Source organism: Rutidosis leptorrhynchoides, chromosome 3 (assembly GCF_046630445.1).
Source record: "Rutidosis leptorrhynchoides isolate AG116_Rl617_1_P2 chromosome 3, CSIRO_AGI_Rlap_v1, whole genome shotgun sequence".
Lineage (NCBI taxonomy): Eukaryota > Viridiplantae > Streptophyta > Magnoliopsida > Asterales > Asteraceae > Rutidosis > Rutidosis leptorrhynchoides.
This window is the reverse complement of record NC_092335.1, coordinates 130,334,711-130,344,660: the sequence shown is the minus strand read 5'-3', so window position 1 is coordinate 130,344,660 and position 9,950 is coordinate 130,334,711. Positions and strand designations below refer to the sequence as shown.

The 9,950-nt window shown below is 34.8% G+C and overlaps 2 protein-coding genes across 2 annotated transcripts; both read left to right on the top strand.

Moving 5' to 3' along the window:
• Positions 1 to 250: 250 nt before the first annotated feature.
• On the top strand, positions 251 to 3,422 carry LOC139896814 (uncharacterized). The gene is made up of 11 exons (XM_071879453.1): positions 251 to 530; positions 1,080 to 1,227; positions 1,334 to 1,405; positions 1,522 to 1,593; positions 1,747 to 1,818; positions 1,902 to 2,045; positions 2,335 to 2,415; positions 2,690 to 2,761; positions 2,845 to 2,916; positions 3,023 to 3,094; positions 3,177 to 3,422. The coding sequence occupies exons 1-11, from the start codon at positions 434 to 436 to the stop codon at positions 3,265 to 3,267; spliced, it is 993 nt and encodes a 330-aa protein (XP_071735554.1). The 5' UTR covers positions 251 to 433; the 3' UTR covers positions 3,268 to 3,422.
• Positions 3,423 to 7,283: 3,861 nt separating this feature from the next.
• LOC139896813 (mannitol dehydrogenase-like) lies at positions 7,284 to 9,735 on the top strand. The gene is made up of 6 exons (XM_071879452.1): positions 7,284 to 7,368; positions 7,611 to 7,720; positions 8,087 to 8,168; positions 8,249 to 8,876; positions 9,201 to 9,354; positions 9,452 to 9,735. Exons 1-6 carry the CDS (start codon positions 7,343 to 7,345, stop codon positions 9,652 to 9,654), a joined length of 1,203 nt encoding a protein of 400 aa, XP_071735553.1. The 5' UTR covers positions 7,284 to 7,342; the 3' UTR covers positions 9,655 to 9,735.
• The last annotated feature ends 215 nt before the right edge of the window (positions 9,736 to 9,950 follow it).

Genomic DNA, 9,950 nt, shown 5'->3' with positions numbered 1-9,950 from the left:
AGCGTTGTATCTTTTGATTTTTTTTCATCTTTATGAAAAATCCCCATTTATTTAATATATCCTTGTTTTTTTCGAAAAAAAAAATCTTTCAAACTTGCATCAATTGACATATCTCAATCCAATTTAAGAGGTCTATTACGTAATATAAAAAAACATAAAGGGTGCATTTAAAATTACTCACATCTTAAAGGGTATTAAATAATGATACTAAAATTAACAAACACAGACACTGAGCTGAGATCTACCAACGATAACGAAATCGACATCACTCTTTCTGTATTTTCACTGATAGATCTTACCTTATTTCCACTTATATTCTATCTGTATCTCAATATATATACATATACATCTATATACATACATCAACGAACTACGATCGAATGAGAATATAAATTGTGAAAAACCGGAGATCGCAATCGATTTTACCGAACAAATGGCGCGTGTTCGTGGATCTACAACTGTTTCAGTCATTATATTGCTTCATTGCCTTTTAAATGCTGCTGTTGATGGCAAAACACTAAAACGAGACGGTGATTTTCTCAATTACATTTTCGGCTGAAATTCGTGATTATATTTGTTTATCTTGTTGCTGTTGAATTACGTGATCTCTCAAATATAATTCTGTCGAAATTAGATGCAATTTTGTTTATCATATTGGTAATTTTGGTTTAGTAAGAGGTTTATCTGACATTATTGAGGTTTTAATAGCTTATAAAGTATGTGATTAAGATTTCAAATAGTTTCTTGTAAAACTGAGGATTAGTACTTACGATCCGTTTTGCTCACCGAATCCAATGGGATTCCGGCGGAATTGGAATTGAATTTAGACACTAAATTCAATTCCAATTCCGCCGGAATCCCATTGGATTCCGAATCCCATTGGATTCCGTGAGCCAAACAGGGTTTGCAGTGATAGATATTTATTGCGAAATAGTTTGTTTGTGCTTATTGTTTGCATTGATGCAAGGATTTTTTGATAGAATTCATGTGTTTTTTATGCATATTGGATTATTAGGTATGAGATTTGATTTGACATTAAGAAAACTAGGAAAGTGATTAGTGTTCGTTTTCGAGTGTAGTGAAAGCTCTTAATGAAATCAAAGCGTCTCTTGGATGGAGAGTGGTGTATGCGTGGGTTGGAGATGATCCGTGCGGAGATGGTAATTTGCCGGCCTGGTCTGGAGTTACTTGCTCCACGCAAGGTGATTATCGAGTAGTTACTGAACTGTAAGTATGGCTTAATTATAGTTTGTGTTTTTTGTGTTACTAAGTTACATATTTGTGTGTGATGGTTTTGAGTTTGTTTACATTAGATTCGACTATGTAATTTCAGGGAAGTATATGCAGTGTCAATCATTGGGCCTTTTCCTACTGCTGTAACAAATCTCTTGGATCTTACTAGGCTGTAAGATTACCTTTTCTAGACAAACTTATTACTATTGATGGATTATTCTTATAATGAATTTCGGCAAGGGTCAGTGTTACAATTTTGATAAAGTATATCTACTTTTCTGCTGACAGGGATCTCCACAACAATAAGTTGACAGGACCTATTCCACCTCAAATTGGACGTTTGAAGCGTCTTAAAGTTCTGTATGATTCCTTACTTGGTTCATTTATATTAAACATCTTGTGGTTCTTTGTGCATTGCTAGTTAAGGATACTTTATAAGTGTAGTTCCAACTTTTGTATGTGTGTCATGGTATTGAACTTTGTGTCTGGTTGCTGTGTGTGTTATCTTTTCAGTAATCTGAGGTGGAACAAGCTACAGGATGTGATTCCTCCTGAAATAGGAGAACTGAAGAAACTAACACATCTGTAAGTACTTGCACTGTTGGTTCAAAGGCTAATAATATATTATATAAAACAACTGATCAAATTAGCAACTTGTACATCTGCAGGTACTTGAGTTTCAACAGCTTTAAGGGTGAAATCCCGAGGGAGCTTGCTAATCTTCCTGAGCTACAATATCTTCATCTTCATGAAAATCGCTTCATTGGGCGAATTCCCGCAGAATTGGGCACCTTACGAAATCTTCGCCATCTGTAAATTCCTACCCTTTCTCTATCATATTACCTCCATCCTAAAAAGAAGTCAACTTTGGGACTTATTCGTTGCTTTTATTATCACTATAAGCTAATGTATTGTTTTGTTTTGCACTAAAACAAGACGATTCAAGTTCTTGAAGTTTAAAACTATTAAGTATGTATTATGTGTTATATATTAATATTAATTAAAAATCAGAACTGGACTCTTTTTTATAAGACGGACACGTATTTGCTAACTTTGCAAATATAAATAATGTGCTGACGAAGCGAGATTGTATGTTTGCAGAGATGTCGGTAACAATCACTTGGTTGGAACTATCAGGGAACTGATACGTATTGAAGGATGTTTTCCAGTTCTCCGCAATCTGTATGTTCATTCTTCTTGAAAGCTTGATACTGGTTTCTAAATGGGCGGGTTGGGTAATGGGTTTTTATGATCTTTTTGTACTTTTGGTATGTGTTCAGCTATAACCCATTTAATATAATAAATCTACAACATGAATCTCACTTTTTTGTGCCAAGTGATTTAGTATATTGTCATTGTTAGGAATCTCACCTTTCGTGTCTTTAGATACGTTTGAACCATTTCTCGATTGTACTGTTTAATTTGATGGTTTAGTTTACTGCTGTGAAATTTGCAGGTATCTGAATAATAACTATCTGACCGGAGGAATACCAGCACAGCTTTCTAACATGACTAATCTGGAAATTTTGTAAGTGTTATCACGCAAAATCTTCTAAGATGATGAGTACCAAAATTTCATGAATTTGATGATATTTATGATGATGGTTTCAGGTATTTATCTTACAACAAGATGTCCGGGATCGTTCCAGCTGGACTGGCTCATATCCCCAAGCTAACTTACTTGTAAGTTTCCCCACATCATTGAAATCATGTACTGAGATACGTAGTTGAAGAATTATTTCTTGCTCGGTTTATATTACTTTGTTCTGATTAAAGAGTTTTAATTTAGGTACTTGGATCATAACCAATTTAGTGGAAGGATTCCGGAAGCTTTCTACAAGCACCCTTATCTAAAAGAACTGTGAGTACTATTCTCTTGTTTCACTTTAAAACTTTGTCTTCATGAGTTATGTTGATTGCTTACTATTGCGCCTTTTTTGCAGCTACATAGAAGGGAATGCGTTTCGGCCAGGTGTGAACCCAATTGGTATTCACAAAGTGCTAGAATTATCAGACTCAGATTTCTTGTTTTAGTGTGCCAATTTTATTATGCTTACTTAAATATCAGTATGGGAGCAAAACATCATGTAAGAATTTCAGAGAATTTTAGATCATGTATTGCATTGGTTTTGAATCGGCAGTTTCTATAAGCTACATTTAATACGGTATCAAAACTTTTAGTAGGATTTTAGTGCTTTATTGACAACTGTTCAAATATGCTTCTAAAGAATCAGAATACTTTCCACCCACCTATTCCTTATCCGGCCACCTCTCAGGCCATCAACTTGGTTTTGAATGGCACCATCAACATAAATTTCAGGCAGTATCAAAGATTTAGTGCTTTATGACACTTCGTTTCATGACCAAATATGCTTCTATTGATACATGTTAAAATATGCTTCTAAAGAATCAGAATAGACTGGTTGCATAAGATCTTGAAAGAAGATATCAACTAATTAATCTTTGTATGCTCGCCGTTGTTATCCCACATTAAGCTTCAAATAGGACTACACCTAAAGACTACATCTGACTCTTTGGAAACGATGCCAGTCGGTCTCCATGTACAATGGATTTAAGTACCCATAGGTACCTACTACCCTACAATATCATTTCATAAAGGCTGGGTGCATCTGATAAGCAGAGGTCCCATTTTTGATAGTGCCATGTCACAAACTTTACCGTTCCCATTTTCAACCAATAAAATGTTGGAACTTTTATTATCTTGATGAAGAACACTTTGGTCGTGTCCCTCTATCATCATGAAGGTAGATGATCAATCCCCTTGCAGCATCAAGACATATCTTGATACATTTAGTCCATGCGAGGGAGGACCGTGGAACCTAACTGGCGATTGATACTTTGCGAGATGCATCATGATAAAATTACATGAGATGTGAGATTTTCATTTGTGTAACGGGAAAGCATCATGCCTTCCCTCCAAAATTCAGAGTTGCCTTGCCCATCTATCCTATCTAGACATTTAATAGCAACGATGCTTTGCCCCTGAGAGCGACAGATGGATCCGTTGTATATGTTTTCAAATCCATCTCTTCCGTTCACGTTGTTATCACAAAAATTGTTGGTTGCTGATTTATTAACCCAGAGTTTGATTTTTAAAAGTTGAAACTCCTCTAAAAAAAAGTCCATAATTTTTAATAATAAGTAAACTATGCAAACAGTGAACTAGTGAAGCAAGAGCAAGAGCAAAAATTAGAAAGAGATCTTAGCTAATCTATTAGCAGATGTTTGAATGATATGCAAAAAAGTGAAGCTTTTATGCATATGTTAGGCGAGCTTCTTTTATCACAATGGATTAAATAATTTGGAACTCTCACACTGTATTAGCCAATAGCCAATGTTATTTGCTGGTGGTTAACACGATACTTAACCATGATTCTTAATGCTCATGTTGAACAACTGGTCCCGGACTTCCAGCTAATCTAAGATGAGGTAATCAAATATAGTTTATTTAGTCTACTTTGCAATGAGATGGCTGGTGGTTTTGGTTCCACACGTGTGCAGAGTATTCGTGAAGGTCCATCTTTATCTGGCAGGTCAACAGAACCAACAAAACCAAACACGTGAAACTAGATATGTCCAGACATTTTTATAATCCATTCTATTAACTGATAAGAACATCCCAATTCAATAAAAGCATAACTGAAACTGATATTCTAAACTTGATTTCCCCATTTACCAACTAGACTCAACTAATTATAGTAAATCAATAACATCATGGCAAATAAGCAATGTCATGTTAAAATAAGTAACGCAAAATCAAGTATGCTGGGATGGAATCCATCGAGATCGGGATGGCCTTTGAAAAATCGAGCATTAGAAATCCAGAGGATCATAGCACTTCATCGAGGTTGAGATGTATCCCATCGAGGTTGGGATGAGCCCCATCGCGGTTGAGATGGACGTTCGACCAGTTTTTTATGTGTAGTTATTTTACCTAATATTTAGGTTTGTTGGGTCTTTGGTCAATAGTAAGTGGCCATGTTTTAATTCCTTGTTTAATACATCTTTATTAGTGATCTAGAGTATTAATGAAGCGGTGAGGATGCGACTAGTGGTAGGTTACTTTTGTTAGTATTTATAGTCTCATTTGCAACCCTATTTGTACCTTGATTGATAATCAGATACATACACTTTAAGGTTCCATATTCTCTGCAATTTATTTCCTAACACTTTTAAATACAACTAGTCGGGAAACTAGTTAGCCAACTTTACAACACTGCTCTACATCAATGCACATCTTTCAGAACAAAAAAACTTAACGTTCCGTTTTCTGCAACATGTTGCTTTGTACAACTATTATTTTTAACAGCATCACATAGGGTGTTAGCAAAAAATAGAACCACCTTATACCGAATGATATTCCTTACTTTCTTTTATGTGCCCTGCCTGATGATAGATTCTTAAGATGTGTGTTCCAATTTGAACCATTGATTAGCATATTTTGAAAAATCTACTTAAAATGTGTATTCAGCAACTCCAATAACTCAAGTATTCGGTAACTTTAAAGAAGCTAACAGAGCTTCACCAATACATTTCAAAAGTGTGTTTACAAAGCACAATAAGCATAAGCAATAAACATCAAAATATGCACTCCAAATCATTGAAATCAGTCTAATCAAACAAAAAAGTTTAATTCATAGTCTGAGAATTCACATAATTAACTTCACTCAATCCAAAACAATTCATAATCAATAAACTTAAGCTATAACTTATCAAATCCTTACATCATTCAGGTAAACATAAAATCAAATGCCACAAAATCTGATCGCAAATTATTCAAAACGGATAATAAAAACCAAACCTCATTATTCTCGATTCAAATCAACCAAAAAACAACTACCACGAAGCTTTCTTAACGCCATGTAACATACCTCTTGAAGCCAAATCACGAAACACAATACGCGAAACACGAAACATTTGATAAACAGAACGAGCTCGCCCAGTGAAAACACACCGATTCATTACACGAGTAAACGAACTGTTTCTCGGCAAATCAGCTAACTTGCAACGATTTTGTTCACGAATATCGTTAGGTAGACCAGTATCTTTTGAAAGCGCTTTGTATAGCTTTCTTCGTAATTCATATTTCTCAGCAAGTGATCTTCGTTTTTGATCTTGAATGTTTCGTTTATCTGACATCTTGTAGTCCGACATCTTGTTGTTGATCGAGTGAGAATTAGGGCTCAAAATGAATTTGGGGGAAGAAAATATATATATAAATGAATTTACATAACCTGTCCCTGTACTATTGCTTTATTAGCAGTTATGGTCTAAAGTTTAATATTATATTATATTATATTATATTTTATTTTATTACGTAGTATATAAGAGGTGAAAGTTGGGGTCATTCCCGTTCATTTTTTTGTTGTTCCCCACCTCCCATTCACACCGCAAATTTTCACTTACCCCCTCTACTATTTTGGGCTGTTAACTTTTATAGGGGTTAACAGCGTAACTTTAATTTTTAATTTAAATAAAAAAAAAGAAAACTCACCGTAAAGTTCAACGAGCCTTATCTTCCTACTCATCACGAATTAATTTTAACCGCTACCACCATTAAACTTAAAATAATTTTACGAACAAAACGAGACTAACTACATCCGAAACGGATACCTTTTTAAAAACGCTAACCACACGGACATGTAAACGGTCTTAACACATGGGTCGTTTCCCTCACTGAACATACACAACGCTACGTTAAATACGAACATGCAGGCCGAAAGCTCCCGCGCGCGGGCTGCTCCGGACTAGTTTCTAACTAAATAAGAAATTTACATAAGTTGTCCCTATACAAAAGGATTCTTGCTTGACCTCTTATTATTGCACAAAAGAATATTGATGAACAACAAACTACAAAATTAGTATATACTTTGGGTGACAATGGAAAAATTGATAAACCATTAAAATACATACAATAATATTTTTTTAATTACACAAAGATTAGAGCATCAAGTAAACCTTTGGGCAATAAATACATCAAGAGGAACTAAATGCAAAGCACCTACACAAACAGAACCTTTCTTCTCCTTTTAAACCCCTCACTTTAATCGATTTTAAGCAAATTACATATCCCTCTACAGTATCAAACATGGAGCATTTGCTCAAATGTGTCAGGTAAATAATTTATATTCTTAAACATTAATAAATTATCATTCATATTGCTAAATAATATTGACTAGTGTGTTTCACAAGTATTGAGTAATTATTTGACAAGAAATGTCTAGTACAGAGTATTATTTTTGCATTTCAGCTTTATGCAAGCTGATTGTTCTAAAAGAATGTAATGTTTGTTAACATTTTGGTAAGAGTAAATGAGTTATGAACTAACTGTTTGCGTTCTTATTATGTTATTACAGACGGTTTTTTGCTAGCACGAGAATTTGTCGGGTTAAGGTGGAGAACACATCACAAACTTCACTTGCAGTAAAACAAGAGCCAACCCCGAATTCTAGAATGGCCTTACCAGGTAGTATACGCTTATTCGTTTTGCATTTACCAGAATGACAATTTGAACATTTTCATTTGTTAGTTATTAATATATTATACTAAACTAGAAGTCGTCATTTTAGTCCAAAATAGACAAGATACATATAAAACAAATCTGCTAGAGGTATATAAAGATATATATTTTTTATAAAAATGTTTTCCTAGCAGCATATGTTATATACACAACAGAGAAAATGAGTTTATATCATGTGAGGCAAAATGGGCGGGCTGGGGTGCAAATCAGTTTTTAAAAACAGCTCTGGTTCGATCAACATCGACATCAGTTAAAATTGATTAAATTTTGTTAACAAGATATTTAATTTAATTTAAATAGTGAATTCACCAGAAACCGAGCATCCAGTTAAGTCCTACGGTTATGCTGCCCGTGACAGTACTGGAACACTTTCTCCCTTCACTTTTTCCCGAAGGTATTTTTCAAATTAATTCTACTTATGATTATGATTTAATCATTTAGTATGAAACTATTAATTTTAATTAATTAATGCAGAGCTACAGGAGAAAAGGATGTGAGGTTTAAAGTACTGTATTGTGGAATTTGTCACACTGATCTTAGTTATATCAAAAACGAATGGGGCATAACCCGTTACCCTGTTGTTCCGGGGCACGAGATTGTCGGTGTGGTGACAGAAGTAGGAAAAAAAGTCAATAAAGTCAAAGTTGGGGATAACGTTGGGGTCGGATGCTTGGTTGGTTCATGCCGAACATGTCAAAGTTGTGCTCGTGATTCCGAAAACTTTTGCTCCAAGAGTGTTCTCACTTATGGTGCTCTTAATATCGATGGCACCATGACGTACGGTGGATATGCTGATCACATGATTTCAGACGAGCATTTTGTACTTCGTTGGCCCAAAAATTTGCCACTTGATTCTGGTGCACCGTTGCTTTGTGCTGGGATTACAACGTATAGTCCTCTTAGATTCCATGGGCTTGATAAACCGGGTATGAAAGTGGGTGTGGTTGGGCTCGGTGGGCTAGGGCATATTGCTGTTAAAATGTCTAAGGCTTTTGGTGTTGAAGTTACTGTTTTCAGCACTTCGGTTTCTAAGAAGAAAGAAGCACTCGAAGGGCTTAAAGCCGATCATTTTATAATCAGTAAAGACGAACAACAAATGCAGGTGATAATCCGTCTTATCTTTTATTTTAATGGATTTTGCTAACGAGCACCTTTTGGATTGTTGTTAACGTGCAAGAAATACTTGTAAACTTGAATAACCACCTTACAAAAGTCAAAATAAACCTAGCGTACAACTCATTGATACAGACTAACAAAAGTTCTAACAGTTGTAGTTAGCTAATCCTATTTTTATTCCTTAAAAAATATTTGTTGATTTATCGACAATGATTTTTGATACAAACACAACTAATCTTGATCATGAATCCGTTAAACAACATTTATAATATAAATTTGATCATGATTATAATTATAAATAAATATACAGGGTGTTGCATGGTCGCTCGACGGCATTATAGATACAGTATCTGGAAACCATCCAATTGCACCGTTGCTTAACGCTCTCAAACCTCATGGAAAGCTTGTTATGTTGGGTGTGTCAATGAAGCCAATTGAACTAGCAGCATTATCTTTAATTACAGGTAACTAATTACCAATTTCGACTGTTAATATTAAAATATTTCTGCATATGTAATGATGGATAGATATAAAACATAATTATTGGTGGTGGTTTGATAGGGAATAAGATTGTTGCTGGTAGTAATATTGGAGGGATAAGAGAGACCCAAGAGATGCTTGAATTTGCGGCAGAACATGGCATAACTGCAGACACTGAGGTTGTACCAATTGACTATGTTAACACAGCCATGGATCGGTTGGCTAAGGGTGATGTAAGGTATCGATTTGTGATCGATGTAGCCAATTCAATCAAGGCTAAATAGTGCCAGTATTCGGGCTGCTGATGAATGTTCTGTTTCTGCTAATGTGCTTATATGTGTATTGTTATAATGTTGTAGTAGTGGAGTGACGATCTGATTTATATTACAGTTGTATGTATGTGTTATCTTTTAATTTCTGTGTTGAAATAAAAAACTGATCAAACCTTAAAAGCTAGTACGGAATAATAAATATAATAAACCATAGACGTTTAATCAAATCCATATGCTAAGCTTTATTATACATTTATTGAATCCCACTTGAAAAAAACCTTTTCTTCTAATTGAAGCGATTGCACGCT

Coding starts and splice junctions, on each gene's coding strand:
- LOC139896814 (XM_071879453.1), top strand. CDS start 434: ATGGCGCGTGTTCGTGGATCTACAACTGTTTCAGTCATTATATTGCTT. Junction 1,406..1,521: donor CTCTTGGATCTTACTAGGCT/GTAAGATTACCT, acceptor TTCTGCTGACAG/GGATCTCCACAACAATAAGT. Junction 2,762..2,844: donor ATGACTAATCTGGAAATTTT/GTAAGTGTTATC, acceptor TGATGGTTTCAG/GTATTTATCTTACAACAAGA.
- LOC139896813 (XM_071879452.1), top strand. CDS start 7,343: ATGGAGCATTTGCTCAAATGTGTCAG. Junction 8,169..8,248: donor CCCTTCACTTTTTCCCGAAG/GTATTTTTCAAA, acceptor TAATTAATGCAG/AGCTACAGGAGAAAAGGATG. Junction 9,355..9,451: donor AGCATTATCTTTAATTACAG/GTAACTAATTAC, acceptor GTGGTTTGATAG/GGAATAAGATTGTTGCTGGT.